Source organism: Bicyclus anynana, chromosome Z (genome assembly GCF_947172395.1).
Source record: "Bicyclus anynana chromosome Z, ilBicAnyn1.1, whole genome shotgun sequence".
Lineage (NCBI taxonomy): Eukaryota > Metazoa > Arthropoda > Insecta > Lepidoptera > Nymphalidae > Bicyclus > Bicyclus anynana.
This window is the reverse complement of record NC_069110.1, coordinates 17,102,945-17,121,594: the sequence shown is the minus strand read 5'-3', so window position 1 is coordinate 17,121,594 and position 18,650 is coordinate 17,102,945. Positions and strand designations below refer to the sequence as shown.

The 18,650-nt window shown below is 35.8% G+C and overlaps 3 protein-coding genes across 3 annotated transcripts in view; 2 read left to right on the top strand and 1 right to left on the bottom strand.

The window, feature by feature from the left end:
* The window catches only part of LOC112053533 (putative serine protease K12H4.7), a 74,651-nt gene extending 67,735 nt beyond the window's left edge, over positions 1-6,916 (top strand). Inside the window, exon 9 of the mRNA XM_024092980.2 lies at positions 880-6,916. Within this exon, the coding sequence (XP_023948748.2) occupies positions 880-992 (113 nt within the window). The 3' untranslated portion in view covers positions 993-6,916. The remainder of the gene's footprint in view (positions 1-879) is intronic.
* LOC112053535 (proton-coupled folate transporter) overlaps positions 6,440-18,650 on the bottom strand; it is a gene marked incomplete in the record, with an annotated part of 21,849 nt that continues 9,638 nt past the window's right edge. Inside the window, 3 exon segments of the mRNA XM_052890928.1 lie at positions 6,440-7,388; positions 15,169-15,328; positions 15,809-15,977. Coding sequence (XP_052746888.1) covers positions 7,319-7,388; positions 15,169-15,328; positions 15,809-15,977 — 399 coding nt within the window.
* Positions 10,264-13,161, top strand: LOC112053534 (uncharacterized). Its single transcript, XM_024092982.2, has one exon. It carries the CDS (start codon positions 10,310-10,312, stop codon positions 11,222-11,224), a length of 915 nt encoding a protein of 304 aa, XP_023948750.2. The 5' UTR covers positions 10,264-10,309; the 3' UTR covers positions 11,225-13,161.

Sequence of the window (18,650 nt, the reverse complement as noted above, 5' to 3'; positions counted from 1 at the left end):
GCATTAGATCATAGATTTTTGATCTTTGCCAGAGGGGTAACGGTTAGCGAGCCAAGTCCTGTTATTAATGGTCTAAGGATGCAATGCAATATATTATACTAATATTATAAAGCTAAAGAGTTTGTTTGATTGAACGCACTTATCTCAGGAACTACTGGTCCGATTTGAAAAATTCTTTCAATGTTAGATTGCCCATTTATCGAAAAAGGCTATTGGCTATATATTATCCCTGTATTCCTACGGGAACGGGAACCACGCGAGTGAAACCGCGCGGTGTCAGCTAGTGCAATATATGGGCCCAGTATGAGCGCAGCCTTGTCAGTGGTAGGGTAACTCATTTTAGTTCTTTCTGCGTCGTTTAAATAGTCATCATTGACTAACTTGGCAAGTTCGTTGGTGACTGTCCCATGGTATGCGGGTATATAACTAAATAACTTAAAAAATATCAATAATAAGAAAACTGATATTTTATTTAATATTTAATAAGAAGATTTAGTAATTTTTGTTTATTTGTGTAGCTTTTTCAATGTATGAATAATAAGGGATAAGAAGTTTTATTTGTTGCACAACAAATAAAACTTCTTATCCCGCCAATTACTCGTATTATATTAATTAATTAATCTATAATACACATACTCATAATTAATTAATCTATAATACACATAATCTATACATTATAATATCGAGTAATGTTATGTAGAATATTCAGAGTTATCTGAAGACTTATACGTAACGTAACAAGTTGTGTGTCAACTTATATCTGTCATCGCTACCCGCCTCCCGCCCTCCGCGGACCATCGGGAGTGTTTACGAATGAATTTGCCAAGTTATATATAGATTTCCTATGAATGTTGTTATAATTTGCGGTATTTGTTACAGGCACGGCACACTGCGCTAACATGTACCCGCCCAGCACCGACGATCCGGCGAAGCTCGTCGCGGCGCGCGTCGAGATCCAGTCCTACATCGGCTCCTGGCTGAACCTCGCCTAGACTTCGGGCGTCGCCAGGCTTTGAGGTGGTGAAGACGGCGCCGTATGTAAAACCTTAAACTCCAAGGCTTACTACAACTTTTCGACGGTCCTGTCTTCAGCTTCTATCCAACGCTTTGTTATACCTACCAATTTTATTTTCCCATTATGTTTTTCTTTAAGCTCAGTGTTTCCATAAATGTTATGTTGTAGTTTAAATGTAAATAAAAGTGCATTTATGTTTCAAATATCTGTTAAGGTTACGCATAGCTATGTAAGGGTCGATCCACGTTGGGATCTGAATCTTTATTTGAAACATCCGGGCGCTCTGCTGTTTGTAATGGCAAATGCAACTTGCGTTTGCACGCACGCAGATGGATTTGCCTTAATGGAAAAATATAAAGTTTTACCAACTAACTTGTCGGTTAGACACAGAAACATTCTAAACTTGTAATTGAAGAAATTGGGGTGGGAGTTGGGGGGTGGGGGTTCAAAGGGTATGGGTTAAGAAAAGTTAACATCCGTGCGACACGGGAGGAAAGGGAGTAAAGGCAATTCCAATAGGAACATGCTCTGGTATCGTCCTGCAGAGCGCAAATACGGTTTTCTGCAGCGCGTTTGGGTGTTTCGCAATACAGATCGTTGACTGAGTTAAGTTTTACTTTTTATACTCTCTCATTAAACTTTCCAAATTTTTTAATTGTCGTGAAAGTTTCTCGTCTGCCTTTTTATGATTGCTTACATTTTATGACTGTACCTACTTACTTGACTATTTTACAAATTGAATTGTTTTCTATATCATGGCGAAAAACAGATATTTGAATACAATAACCAGATGACAGACTTATATCACATCTGGTTAACCTAAATGCGCATTTATGAAGTAGTAGTAGTAAAAAAACCAACATATTTTAACTGATGATTCACTTGCAAATGGAAATAGGAAAGTTAAACATCTCGGTAAACGAACGGTATGATTCTTTATCTATTATCTAACAAAGGTTTTTTGTATAAAGAAGTAACGCGTTTTCACATCTAAATCATCGGATTTGTTAACATCAAATGAAAAAGTCTAAAGCTTGAAAGTATGTCTTGAATATTGTCGTAATATTTCCATCTTGAAGCTTAAGTTACACAAGACGAGTTTTTCGATTGCAAGCTAAATTTCTAAGTGACAGAATATGGCGATAAGTTGTTTTCTAGTAAGTCTGTCGTCGTGTAAGTTAACCTTTAAGGTTCATCAAAAAATAAAAATACCCACAATTTTGGCTTGATTTTATCTGTGAAAACGTTCGGTTTACTTGGGCACGAAGTCGTGGAAGTTTTTGGATAGGTCCCGCGGGATATTTATGAAATGGCGGAAGAGAAGGATCGGTGTATACTCACTGCTGGATTTATTATTAAGACGTAGAAAGAGGCGTGTAGTAAAATAACTGCCGGATCGGATTTTCAAATGATAATACGCAAAGTGGACTTGTGGAGTATTAACGAGCCCTAACAACTTGATAAACGTTCAAACTGCAACTCAGATATTTCATAAAATATTATCAATTTTGACTAAACAAGTTGGTGCGATCTATTTGAATGAAATCTAAGAAAACTGAAAAAGTCACACCACTTGTTTCCCGGACATGGCAACATAGTGTACTCGTATATTAGGATCAATACGACTTACGTAATATTAACTGACTAAAGTACGGAATAGTCAAGGTTTAGGTTTAGTAATTGCTAACTAGTAATATCTAACCTAATACCAGGCTATACCGGAAATTAACATCATAATAAATAATATATACCGATAAGCAATACCTGTAACGCGTAGGGGACGCGCGTTAAGGACAATTTTTAAATAGACGACATATGTATATTATGACATTACGAGAGGATGGTTTCTAGCGACGGGTTAGCTATATTACGACTTCGTTGAAATTTTTCGGATCAAAATAAAACAAGAGATCGGTATATATTTCTAATGATCGCGGAATAGTTCTTTAGTCGTGATATGAGCAATGTCTGAGCTTAGAAAACCACAGTCGTAGAGTATTTCCGACATTCAGACGATGCCGATTTTCGCTTCGATGTTGATATTATATTCTATATATTTTGTAAGGATATTTTTTTTATAATATTTTTGATGTTGTAAAATAATTGATTGTTCATGACGCATGGCAGCCGCAATAGTAACGCTACGTCCATGGACAATGGTACCGTAATAACTTTCATAAATGCCTTAATAAAATTTAATTATACCTATACATGCAGGGGTTGGGAAACATAGGAATAGAGGGGTTCCCACACCAAAGCGACGGGATGCGAACTACGAGGTGTGCGAACTAACCCACAGTTGGCAGTCTTTAGGAGTACAGAGAAAACTTGTAACCTCAATAAAGCAATAAGTTTTATGTGTTTTATGTTTGAATTCTCTTTGCGTAATGCAACCAAGGAAAACTACCTCATGGTGCTTATGAATGGTTACCTAGGTCGCCTTGGTGGCGCACACCTATTCCACCAAAGAAAACTACCATCTCAATGCGACTAAGGCGACCTTGGAAACCAAATCACGCTTATTATCTGAGATCTATTCACGTTCTTCGTTCACGTTATTAACATCCAGTGGTATTTTCGAAGATTATAGGCGTGAGTATGTTGAATTTTTTACATCAAGAGAAATTGTACAATTTATCGCGGATTATTTTTTGTAGACGTTACTGTCGAAATGCGACGCGGACGCTTCGTGTAGAATTTATAATTTTTTCAATTAACAGCTTTCGTTTTAGTCAAACGTTAGATAAATTTTTGATGTTGTCATAGTTCATGAAGAGCCAGCGCCGAGTTTCGCACGAAAAAAAAAATAGTAACGATATGTTTAGCAGTGCCTTAATTCTGTCTAGAATGATAAGCAAACAGTCCCCGATTTTTTCATAGTATATCAATAGGTGCTCTGTTTATGTACAAACATCGTTTAGTGATATAATACAAAGAAGTTATTTTTTATAGATGAAAGGAGCGATTGCGTTATTATTTGCCAAACTGTAAGGGGTTTGTACAACAACAATGCACCGTATTGTAAAACTAGTTGTACTGCGAATAATCGGCTCGTCTTCCTCTCGATACCGTCTCCTAGTCAATGCATTTATGACTAGGAAAAGGCGATTGAATTACTATTATTATTATTATTATTTTTATTTTAAATTAAACTTTCGGAAGCGCGGATAACTTAGTTGTTAAAAATCCCCAGCACGAGGGTCTTCCCACTCTTCGGTTTCACGAGAACTGCGTCCGATTCTTACGTCAACACCTAATCTCTACCGTGTCATCGTAAAGTCTGAAGACACTGACGAACTATAGAAACATACAACTGAACACGTTGCTCCGCAGCCTCTGTTATTTTTTACAATTTGTGTTATGTTTAAGTTTCGGACAAGCTTAACATAAGTTATGTTTCTCAATTTAAACACTATAATGAATGTTGTAACAGATCTGTAGGTCTTTTGGAGGACTTTGTCTAACGTTCGTGTAGTTGTGTTGCGGGGTTAAGGGGAGTGCCTTAGTATAATATAGTATAGTATATGAAGATATTATCAGCGGTCAGTAATTCACCAACCAGTAGGCTCGAAGTCTTGCTGACCTGTTACTATGTTCTTATTGTGTTCCTTTTTAATTTAAATGCTTGGTAATATTTTTTATTATCCTATCACTTGACGATACTGCATAGTGTTGGAGATATTTGGGGCGCGCCTTGCAACTTTACGGGTCAATATCACCAGACCATAAATAAAGACTACCGCAAATAACTTCAAAGGTACGCAATTTGATGAGTCTTATGGCTCATCCTAACTGGGGATTCCAGTTAATGCAGTTTGAACTGAGACTTCCATTACAGGGCTCGTTAATAAGATAGTCTAGGGTTTTATACTGTGATAGAAAGAACGAAAAGTACATAAATGCAGTCCATCTTCGAAGCTGATTGGTTATGACCTTGTTTCGACTAAAATATTTCAGGTGTTGTTTAAACATCTTGAATAGACGTACGGTTTAACCTAATGCACAAAAGAATTGGCGATAATGATTTGAAGAATTGCACAGAATATATACTTGTCTATCTAAATCGAGTTGAATGGTTATAATTTACATTATCCGTAACGTATCTAAAACCAATATATTATATGATTAAATAATTACAAAATATCGGCGGAACAACAAGATTTTTGAATTAACAACTGTCATCTTATGATTGATGACTACTATGAATAAAAAAATGGATTAAGAAAATAAAATTGCAATAAACCAAATAGCTGAGAGCTCATAAAATCGATTTTTATAATTTTGAGAACGTATTATTATAAATGGAGACTTGATTGTTATTTGAAACTGATCCGATGATTTTATTTTACTACATATATTGTTGACGGTTCCATCCTTTTTAATATTTCCTTTTAATTTAGATATATTTTAGTAAAACTATATTCGACTCGTAAGTACCTTGTTGTTTTATAAAGTTTACCTAAAGATTGTTTGACTTAGGTTTATTACAAGTTAAATATGTTGTGTTTATTGAAATATGTTCTTCCAACAAGTGATACTAGAACATCGTTCATGATTTTCTAGCATTACTGACGTTAGTGAAGGGAATGGAGCATGAGAGAAGGATAAAAGAAAGTATAGATATAATCTATTCGTAATAATATATAAACATATTTATCAATATATAATCACATTTAATTGGCTTGTTGGCCCGCGCTAGTGTTGTGTCTGTTTCGAAAGGCGTTTTGGATATGTACTATTATGAGAGATGAGTCTTTAAAGGCATTTGTGCCTTTCTGTTGTAGTCGGTGGCGTTGTATTTGCTGCTCTGATCAGTCAGTGAGTGCAGCGCGAGCGACCGCGCCCGGGCCAAATGTAGATGATTACAAGCCAACATTACGACTACCATGTGCTCTACCGCGCATTACTGTTACACGAACGATTGCATTCATCTACATTTGACTCGAAGGTATTCCGAGCCGAGTGCTCCTTTTTAAATGGTATATTTAGAGGCGTGGAATTTTAATATATGGAGAAGGTGTTTCTTCGCATGAAAAGGGGAAAAAGAACGACTTTTTGGCGATTGAAACAAGATTTGTCATTGGATGAATATGAAAGTACTAAAAGTAACATTTGGACAGAACAGGAATGTGGTATTTTCCCCTGGTACAACACGGCGGACGGGTACTTTTGCTTACTTGACTTTATAATAAAAAAAAACATGTAAGTGTCTAAATATTCTATGTTATTGGTTATTGTTGTGTGTGTACTTTCTCTTCTCCCAGGAATTATTACAGCTCTCTAACTCCTTAAACCGTAATATCAGGAAATGTTTAGAACGTTTTGTTATGATTTAAAAGAGTATTCCTGTTATAAATACTCATTTGAAACTATTACGGTGTTATTTTACGGTTACATTGTTTTATTTTAATGAAAATTAAACTATTTTTGTATTGAAACAATTGTATAATAATTTCCTTTTAAAATTTCTCTTACACTCTATAATACACGTTAAAATAGCGATTAATGGATTTTCACAATTGACATTCTGTGTGTCTATAACCGATTTAGCATAATCTGTAAAGTGAACATTTACTTGCAAGGTGGCCTCTGTTTTAACACCTAAAACAATGTTTGAAATATATTTGAGAACAGTTATTCGAGTGGTATTAATTGTCAAGCAATAATAATTAAAACAAAAGTTAAATTCAATAATAAAACAAATGTTATTCAAAAATACTTAATTGATATTAAGGACTATATTGGTATGTAATATGATAACATTCGACGAAAATGGATTCGAGTTGGCGCTACAAAAACTAAAATCAATACGAAATAGTATCCGAGTCTACATTGGAAGTAAATGCAAACTAGTAAAATAGTCATTACATATTTTATCTGAATAAACTTATAGGAACTAAACTACTGTTTTATTTACGGCAAATGTCACAGCCCTTGTTTCACAACCGTCTTATTTTGTCTATTGGTCTATGACATTGCTATAGAATATACAATTTGTGACGTCAGACTTGACTTTTTTAGAAATTATGTGTAAGCTATTTGACAACATATTAATATAGTTGACTATTTAGTCATTTAATTCATTACTACCAGCGCCAAAACTAATGCGTAAAACAAACATATCTCGTTGAAATTACTACTACGACATAAACTTCCCTACAATCAAAATCTACCTATATAATTATATCATGCAATTTGTTTTCATGATAAGTTTCGTTTTAACACTTGTCTTGCAATACATTGTTATACGTGTAAATCATGAATGACGTCACAAAATGCGTCGTGTCTAAAGTTTCTCTAATATCACTGAGAACCCAAGTCCTGATCCAGACGCGACTCTAGCCTTCTTCCTTTAAGCATCAATTCCATTGTCCTGGGAACAAAAAGTACCTCATTATAATGGAAATTAATTTAAATACATCATAAACATCTTAATATATAAAGACGTAAGGTCATTCATTATGAATCTCTAAAATCACTTGATGTACAAAGATGATATTTAGCAGGGAGGTAGTTTATAGTTAGTAGACGTCCGCTAAGAATGGATTTTGCAAGAGGGCTGGATTTAGGAGGTCTGAGGGCGGATCAAGTCGCGGGCGTCCACTAGTATAAATATAAAATGGTGACTGACTGACAAATATATAAAAAATCGAAACTACTTAAGCTAGTAATATCTCTATATTACATATTTGGAGAAAAGTTTTATTTTGTGACACAATATATGAATTATGGAGATTTTAACTTTAATTTTGATGGATAGAACTTTGGATGAAAATTTATTGGAAACTTCTTGAATTGAAAATTAGGAAGTTTCGTATACCACATTGATAAAGCCGCGGGTGATTGCTAGTGGCTAATAAAACATCATAATATTAAAATTACTCGAATGGAAAAAAATGATTTGTTTGTTTGTCTGTAGATCTTGAGATACCACTGGCGCTAACACGCGACCAAGTAGAAAAATAGACAAAATATCGTCCAATGGCGTTGCCCCGTCATCAGATGAAATATGTCTATTTCTTCACGATTATCTCGTTGATCGCATGTTAGCGCCACTGGTTCGAGTGTCGGGAAATAAATTCACATTATAATATTATTTTAGCCATTCAACTAATAATATAAAAGTGAATGTGAGTTTCTTTATTTAGCTTTCATGCCATAACTACTGAATTGATTATGCAACTATATTTCAATGCTTGGTGTACTGAAGATACTTTTCTCACATTTTAAAATAACTCTCTCATGAAGCCGCTACGTGTCGGACCCTTGTTCCCACGCAAGCTTCACAGGGCCTGTCTACTGGTCAAGAGTACAAACATTCCTCATCTACAACTTAGTAAGTAGTTTTCTATTACATATGCTTAGAATAGAACGTAAATTGACATTTATGTTTGTTGTAGACCGTGATTCAAAAATGGAAGATTGTTCGAAGAAAGTTATAATAACGCCAAAAACATCGGCCATGCTTCTAAGAAGTGATGTAAATCAACAAAATATCACAATGAGATACCCTGACTGCAGAACTTTAAGAACAATAATTGTATACACACCAGCTGAATCACAAAACATACTACAACCGCCACGAATGATCAACTTGCAGCCACCGATAGCGGCGCAATTAGCATTGCCGCCAATACAATCACCAACCCACCCATTGACAGTATACCAGTCATCGTCGTCATCTCTAATGACCCTGCATACTCCGCAACCGCTTATACCACGAACACACCAGTCCCCTTCAACATCGTCTTCCGCATCCTCTTCGCCACAACACTCGGACACTTATCAACCGCGTTCGCGCCCAATTCGGTCATCCGAGATTTCCGAATGGTCTTCATCTTCGTCGTCATCATCGCCGCCGCATGACTCTAGACCTCGTATATCGTCTTTTCGATGGCCGACATACCAATCCTCAATCTCCTCGTCATCCTCATCGCCGCCGCATAACTCTAGACCTCGTATATCGTCTTTTCGATTGCCGACATACCAATCCTCAATCTCCTCGTCATCCTCATCGCCGCCGCATGACTCTAGACCTCGTATATCGTCTTTTCGATTGCCGACATACCAATCCTCAATCTCCTCGTCATCCTCATCGCCGCCGCATAACTCTAGACCTCGTATATCGTCTTTTCGATTGCCGACATACCAATCCTCAAGCTCGTCATCACCATGTTTGTGTGTACCAATGACAACAGAGTCATCGGAATCAGACTTGAATTCACCACGGCATGATTCACCACCAAATATGTCGGACGTATTTGATCCAATCCCTTCACCATCTCGCCATTTGTCGTCAATGAGTACATCTTCATCGGAAATATTGGATAATATACGACCACTTCGAGTGCCGCCTCCACCGCCGTTTCCGTTAATGTTAGTAGGACCGTCAGGTACGATATCGCCTGTACGACCTTCAACATCTCGCAATCGTGATGATTCACCATCTCCAGATCGACGTTCCGTATTCTCATATGATAGTCTAGTTCAAGAGTCATCAAGATCTTCAGGTTCACCGTTACCACCCTTACCACCATCATCCCCCTCGATGTCACCACCGCCGTCTCCCCGACGGCGAAGAAATAACCGCAATAACCGTAATATTCGTAATCGTCATCGTAGAATCACTAATGCATTATTAAGATTTTTCCGTTCAAATAATTTTAATAATTTTAATAACAATAATTTTCACCCTTAATTCACTTTCCAATCCTGCTTTTCATTTCATACACACACATTATACTAACAATTTTCTTATTTGAATTGACATGTTAAATACTTTAGAAAAATAAATGTAATAATAATATTGTAACCTTATAAGTTGAACTGTAGTTGTAGTAGCAAGTTTTTAACCTATATTCAATTTATAAAATAAAATTCAAATATCTATAAAAAAATATATCTTATAGATGCTGTAAAAAAACGCTATGAAGATTTTCATGTAGTACAGTTTTAAGCTATATTCAATATAAATAGAGTAGTAAAAAAAGTATACATGTGATTTTGTGATCACTCGTAGAAAGTACATAAATACTTTCAATCTATGATTGTCAATAGTTTTCGTCTTAATCCCAATAAAATACTTAATGAATGTATTAAATATATATAAAACAAAAAAAAAAATCTATTATTGTTTTATTTTAGTACCAAGTATTCTTTTATCTGTATTTAGAGGAAATAGTTATGCATGTTCAGTTTTAGAATAATATTTATGATGTTTAAGACATAGTTCTATTAGTAAATGACAAATTTACAGATGAGCAGGCGGAGAATACTCCATCAACTTCGCAGGTAATGCAGCGAACGCCTCGTGAGCCAACAAATGGAGAACAACAGATTAAAGCATCGAAAACGCCAACTTCGGGAGCAATAGTTGTGTACACACCACCTAAGCCGCCGACACAAATCACACCTGTGCCGCCGACCCAAATCACACCTGTGTCGCCGACACAAATCACACCTGTGTCGCCGTTGCCGACAGTGCTGCTGCAACCGCCACCGCAGTTCAGATCGTCGTATCAGCAATCACCTTCGTCAGCGCATCAATACCAAGGCGCAAGGCCGCCAATGCAGCAGCGTCAGATGGCACAACAACAAATACCACCCTCGGCACCTCCGCCAATACAGCGTGTAATGCCTCAACAACGCTTGTATTCAGCGCCATGTACTCGTTATCCATCATCAAATCAAATGCCCCAATATTCACCAATAAATCCATTTACATCATCATCATCCGGAAGTCAATCGTCGCAAGTAACGGAATATGTAACTCGTTCGCGATACGAGCAGTACCCGCATGCACAAAGTCAAGGTATTCAACGTATGTCGCAGCAGTCATCAGTGGTACAATATGAAGATGATGATGATAATGATTATAATGATTATGAGCCATCCAACCGGTCACAACATCTCCGTTATCCACATTCAATGTTGCGTCCAGATGTTGCGATACCAACACAGCCAGCACCGCCAAGACGTGAGAGAGCCCTAGCATATCCTACGCAAGGCGACGTATACCTATCACAACAGTCAACCTCATCATTATATACAATGTGGCCCTTACCACCACCATTACCACCACCACCATTACCACTACCGACATTCTCAATGCGCCAAATTCCAAACGAGTATCAACAAGAACACGGCCCAAATCGAAACAATAGAATGCCCAATGCAGTATTGAGACTTTACCTTATCGACCGTTCATAATTTAATGTTATATATCAGAAGCATTAGTTGTTTTATCAAGTCAAATAATTTCTAATCACTTAACAGAAAACAATTAGAAATTAATTTGTTTTTCGAGTAAACTTGATGAAATGCCTCTTTAGTCCGGTGGCTAGCCTTTGGTTACGGATCATTGGGTGTCTTGGGTCAAAGCTTTTAAGCAAAAATTCTCAGGTCGGTGGTGGGAAAATGGTGTTGTTATACCCCCGTGCTTCGGAGAGCACGTGAAACTGTCGGTACCAGACATCTAATAAATCTTAGACATCTAATAATAATCGTTCAAGATCATCACCCCAAATTTATATTTAATGTGTAGTAGCAGTAGTTAGATGTTGAAATATTCATAAATGTGTAGAAGTAGTATATTCATAAATGTGTAGTTGTTGATGGCCGTTATTTCTATAAATGTCTTGAAAACTCATAAATGTATGGAAATATTTAAATTAGAATTAATAAAATTTAATTAACTAAGTAAAAGTGTGATCGTTGGTCCAGTGGGTGATCTAAGTGCTTTCGGAACACGAGGTCCTGGGTTCGAGTCCTGGATCGGGTTATGAAGTACTAAGCTTTACATTATTTAAGAAATTTTAGATACAAATTCCCAGATGTGAATTTATGGTGTCATTTCTTCAGAGGACACATTAAGATGTCGGTCTCGGTCAATATCTTTGACATCTGATAATGATTGTTAAAGATCATCACCTTAAAATGTACTTAATGTGAAGCAGTAGTTAGATGTTATATTCATAAATGTGTAGTTATTAATGGCTCAGTATTTCTATAAATGTCTTAAAAAACTCATTCCATACATTAGTGTTAATCAAATTACATGTGAACTGCCTCGTAGGTCCAGTGGTTGGTCTATGAGGATTCGGATCACGAACGCGGTCCTGGGTTCGAGTCCTGGATCAGGTTGTAAAGTACTAAGCTTTACTTTATTTAAGAAATTTTAGGTAAAAATTCCCCAGACTTAATTTATGGTAACTTCCTCAGAGGATAAATTAAGCCGTTGGTCCCGGTGATTATCTTTGATATCTGATAATGATCGTTAAAAGGTAAACATTATCACCCTAAGCCCACCAACCTGCATCGGAGCAGCGTGGTGGGTCTAAACTCCATATCCCTTCTCCTAAGAGAAGAGAGGTCTGGCCCTGTACTAAGTGGGCCATTAAAATAGGCTGATAATGATGAGACGTGATTAGGTATAGGTTGTCAATTTTTTTATAAATGTGGTAGTTGTTTCGATGGTAGGTATTTCTATAAATGTGAGGAACAATTCTTAAATGTTTTCAAAAAGATGCTCAAAATTCATTCACTGTTCGATGTCTTCTTTGATCCTTCCATAAGCATTTAAAAACAATATTTTTTTTTCTCTATACTGTAGTTACGACGTGGACTTTTTACACAGTAATCTAATTATATAAAATCGATAGAGATGTATAGATGTAAGAAAAACACAACTGTCCAATTTCAATGCAATTTTTTTAAATCGTTTTTTAAATTTGTATATTATTTTTTTAACAATTATCAAATACAGATTAATTTATTTATTTAACTTGTGAATTAGCAACATGATCGTTTGTGTTGAAATAATAGAAAGTAATAATGAAATTTACAGATAGACTCCGCGCCACGAAAGAAGCCCTGCTACTTTAAACTGAACAAATACTAATAGAGTTTTACAATAATGACAATGTGCGCCATTGAGACATTATCGCCGTGTCTACGGGGCTTGTTTCGTAGCGCGGAGTATAATTTTGCTTTTGTTTTGTGATTGGATTGTGTTTTATTTCTTAGGTGTTAAGATTGACTTCTTTATAGATATAAATTAGATAATAAGTCGTAAAAAAAAATTATAATGTAATGCACTTTAAACAAGCTGTATATAATGCTTTCTTTCAATACAGTATTAGAATTGGCTTTAAAGTTTTCATATTCTCTCAAATTTATTACACAATATAATTGTAACAATAATAAAATTTAATCCATTTTATGAAGGCTGGTAACACCGCCTTCGCACACATTTCCGTATAATTTTAGTATAATTTCTATTTCATGAGCAAGTAAGTTAAAGCAACAAGAAAGTTTTCTACCTAATAACCCAATCAAGATTGCGGGTAGTAGTTCTTTTCTTGTAATTTACAAAAACAATAATAACATTGTCTACCCGCCAACCCGCTTTAGAGCTGCTTGGTGGACACCTATTAACTTTAAGGAGAGAGGCGTATACTCGTAAAGCTAATGAAAATAGGCTCATAATAACAAATGTTACGGATATGTGAATATGGATTTAAAATATCTTTTTTCAAAAGGTCATAAATGCCCATTTATAACTTAAACTATTTCAACACAAAATAAGCCGATAAAAGTTACTATAGCAAAGACAGTCCTGAAGCTCTATTAAGTCTATTTTTATTATCTATTTTTCTAATTATATTAATTATCCAAAGCTCCTAAAGTTGTCGCTCTATTCGATGTCTCTTGCTATATTTAAGTCTCTCTTCTTTATAATGTGTTCATTCTAGAATATAGAACGACACCAGGAAGACTGAAGAGCAAGTCTTAGGCTATGAGCAAGAAATATAAATGGGCCTTAGGTATAAATTGACACGTTTTTGTTATTTTGTTTTAAAACCAAACGTCAAAACCCTGTCAATTAATATTTGAGGAACCTAAGCCATCGATGCGATGCGGCTATGCCCTGTTGTTACGCAAGCTCAAAGAAACGCTCGTTTCAACATTGGTAAGAATTCGTTCTGTGTTGGACGTGTAGTTACTAAATGTTAGATAATTAGTCTATATATGTACAAAACTCCATTTAAGATGCATATATTATGATGCTTTGCATTTATATTTAAATGTTATTTTGAAATGTGTCACCCGCAAAGAAGCAGCGTGGTGGGTTTAATCCTATTTTATAATAAATCCACTAAAAAGCTCACTGACTATCTGTTAAATTGCATGCATGCATATATTAAGCCACGTATGCATTAATGGACTGGCTTAAAGACTGTCGAAGAACTTTTCCGCCTAGCCATGGACAAGGAAAAGTTTAGAAAACTGACCACGCACTCTAAGAAGAAGATGCATTAATATTAAAAATACAACTTGTACAGTTTGTATTACAAACGTATATATGTGGCTTCATATAATCATTGTCGTATAGATTTCAATGTCTCTTAAATTTATTGCCTATGCCTATGCTTTATGCCCGCTGGACGTTCTCTTGTCATTTTGTTAAGGTATAAAATAATTCAAAGTGTTTTTTTTTTCTAGGTCAATCGCCGCAAGTTTAACTACAATCATGTCTTAGGGCCTGTGCACACGTATTTTAAACGCGTCGTTGACAAGCATTTAAGAAACATGCGTCGGCGTGCATTTATCGATACACACGCGCGTTAGCGTCGACGTAGACGTACAGGTACGTCGCTGTATCGATTCAAACGTGTGTTTGAATTTATACAGGTTTGCAAAGGTCTACAGGCTGTGTCTTACTCGTGTGCGTGTCGCGATTGTATCGCTGTAAACGGGCGTCGACGGCGCGTTTTAACCTGGTGTGCATAGGCCCTTATGTTGCCTAACATCTACGTTTGTTGAACAACAACACCAAACTACCTCTATGTCAACCACGTAGGGATGCCATACTTTACAGTGTCTTGCTGTGGGGAATTAAGAAAAACATTATTTGCTATAACTGACTGACTGATTGATTATCATCGCAGTGCAAAAACTGAGTCAGGATAGTTTAAACCATTACTTGGTCTATAAATATTCACATTAAGCCGTCGGTCCTGGTTTTATCAGCTCAACACATTCAAACTATTTTTGTGACACACAATTAAATAATCGTACATTTATATACAATACACATTCATAATACGTCCATATAACACACACACACACATACGCCTAAAATTGGTACTTACAAAGATAGTAGCAGTACAACAGCCTGTGTGCCCATAGTGAGGTAGAATATGGAGTTTATGTATGGCGTATCGAGAACAGCATTGTACAGTTGAGAATAAATCACCGAAGCAAACATTGCCACCGCGTTCTCCATTACAGACAAAAAGGCAAACGCCACCCCTGTAAAGAAATGAAAGTATTCTCAAACATTCTCAACAAAAGTTTAATAGCCTCACTTGTTGGAGTTTTATCACCGTGCTAGGAGCACACAATTTTAAAAGGAAAATTCATCTATAAGGGATAGTCGTTTGCAAATGGTTTTATTTAAATTTCTTTTAAATAAAACATTACCAAAAGTTTATTTGAATTTCAATTCTTTGAGCTGAAACTTGAGATTTCAGTTTATTATTTGGTATTGTTTAAGTGTGACGTCATTTCCTGACACTTCCTGTCAGACAATGTCACACTTAAATATAACTTCAAAAAAAAAAGAAAATGTGTTTTATTATAACATCAATTATTTAAACAAACAATATAAATTTATAGAAAAAAAATTTAAACAAGTGTATAAAGATTACATTTGCTTATATTTTTCAATTAATTTGTGTGGTAATTAAATGTTATTTTTGTTATTTAGGTGGTTACTATGCGGTACTGTACCTCGTTCTGCCGGCGGTAAGACCTTGGAGGTCATTGACCTTATCAAAGGAGCTACACAGGGTCCTAAAGCGGCAGCTGTCGCTCCAATATACATCGTATAATCAGCCTTCGCATGAGCGTATATAAAATGTCCAGTCATATGAGCGAAGGCACCCAGCATTACAATTATCTGAAATGTATAGGCACAGGTAAAAAGGTAAAAAGTTACAGAAGGACACTTTCTCAATCACAAACGTTTCTTTGAAGAGAACAGTCTTATAATCCTAGCCTTTATGATAAGATTGTTGTCTAGAAGTTGAGAAACTCTTCTTGTGTAACTTGGTGTTTAGGAACAGAAACTGTTTCTAAACCGGTAAAGGTAAATGGTTGGTTGAAGGAGAATATTCGTCATGCTTAAAATACGTGGCTAATATTCTTCAAAATAAAAAAAAAATAAAAAAGGTAAACACAAAAAAATAAAAAAATCAAAAACAATTAAATATAATTTTTTAAAAAAACGTAGTTTTATTAACCCGGCGCGGTGGGTCAATGAGGTGTTCAGGTGTCACTGAGGTGGGCCTGTTCACCTGATTGCCTCGCTAGCGGACCATCCTCATGGTACCGGGCGGGTCGGCAGGTTGCGGATAGCCGGTCTGTTCCCATCCAAAACCGTACCGAACCGTATTTATTTCGCTTTCCATTAGATTACTCCGAATTTCAAACACACAATTATATAAAATAACTGTGATATTTTATTTACTTTGAATTAAAAAAAAATGTAAATAAACATAAACTTATCGAAAAAATATTAATAACTAATCAAAAATAAACATAATTAATTTATTTGAGTCCAAAAATTTTACTAACAAGTAATTGATAAAATAAAACTGAATGTTATAAATTTCAACTAAAATAATTAATTTAACAAAGTTTCAAACCAAATTATATAATTCAAATTTCTTTTAGCTATTATTAAACATATAACCGGATTTTATATTTAAACCGCGTATCGCGAATCCGCGTGATGGGTAAAGACACCCATCCACCATCCAGTAAGCCCACATGTCATATTAATAGCGATCAACACACGATCAGTTCAATCGAATGTCAAGCCTATCACTACAGGCATGGAAGGTGGGTGGTGCTAGCATTTAGATGCCCCGGACAAGAGGACTTATTTAAGTACTCCCTACAGCCCTACATCCTACCCAACCAACCAAACCTGCAACCTATGATACACCTACTTTTTTACTCCCAGAATTTACTCCCTACTCAATTTCCTTCCTTCGGTACTCTGGGTTCAATTCCCAATCGGACCAATTTAGGTATTCATATCTAAATTGGCTCATGTCTGGTTGTCTCAAACTCCTTACAAGTTAACGTGGTACCATCTGAGAATGCATCGTCACCTAACATCAAGTGCGATCGCAATCTAGCGTTAACTTAGTATGAAAAATCCTGACCACCTTAATATTGGCACTGCATTGCAGTGTCTATTTAGTAATGTTACAGATATCTAGTACTGTGCGGAATGGATCACAGATGCGATCCGACTACCTGGCATCGCAGTATCGACCGATAGAAGAAAACACACAAGTATCCTGATCTATGACAAAGCGGTGAGCAGTTTAATTGCATTTATATGTATAAAAATTTGTTGGTCGGCTCCCCAGTAGATGGACGAGTCACAAGGAGCAGTCGAGTTGCTGATGGCTCAGCATCTTGGTGTTTGGAAGTCCATACAAAAGGCTTATATCTAGCAGTGAACTCCTTTGGCTTAGGGCTCCCGCACACGGGCGACCGGCCACAACCACAAAACGCCGCTACCGGCATATTTCTTGTAGTTTTCATACATTTTATATAGACTCGCCGCACACTCTACTCTTCCTCGATAAATAGACTATCTAACTATGAAAGAATTTTTCAAATCAGACCAGTAGCTCCTAGGATTAGCGTGTTTGAACAAACTCTTCAGCTATTATATTAGTATACATATGTATTACTATACTAATGTTTTACTTTTTAAACCAACATAAAAAGGGTGTTTGTTATAAGTTTGTATGTTTCTGGGAGAACCCTCTTTGTACAATTAAGACAGTTTACGTTGATACGAAAATTTCAGCATCTTTTTATTATAATGAAAGGAATTTCAGACATAAACGTAGCCATATTTTTTTTCATGTATAGTTTTTTTTTTATTGAGAAAGAATAAAATAAGCCGTAATTGGTTAGACAGAAAAAGAAATAGACAAATGATTGTCATTGTATGCTTCATGCTTGGCCGGTTGAGAATCTGGGGTCTTAAAACCTGTTGCCACCCAAAGCCACAGTCCAAACTCCAAAGAGGCATACAGTTCTTACTTATAGTAGGGGGTTACATAAGCTAACAAACGTTCATCTTTTATAGAATGAGAAAGTTTGCCCCATTTCATTTCATTTCATAAATTTTTGATGAGAAATGTCGTAATAGTCCATAGAAGTAGGTAGTTATAAGAAGTTGATAGTTAGTAACAATAATTCTAATGCAAGCAATGTTAATGTTTCAGATTAGATCGGGCAGCGTTAGCAGAAAACTGTTAACCTAGTAATAAGCATAATTAAAATATAGAATCTGTGTAATGTTCTCGATGTTTCTGTATATTTGTATCCATGTAACTTGTTGTATGTGTTACTATATAAATATAATAATAATGTTACCATCACAACTTTCACAAGTATTATAGCCTAATCAGAAAAATAAAAAACCTTGCCATGTTGCGGAAAAAAGTATTAATTTCTTCTATCAGAATTATGCATAGACTGCTAAAACACTTGCGGCGCAGGTTTTTTATTTTCTGTTAATGTGTACATAGTATCACACATT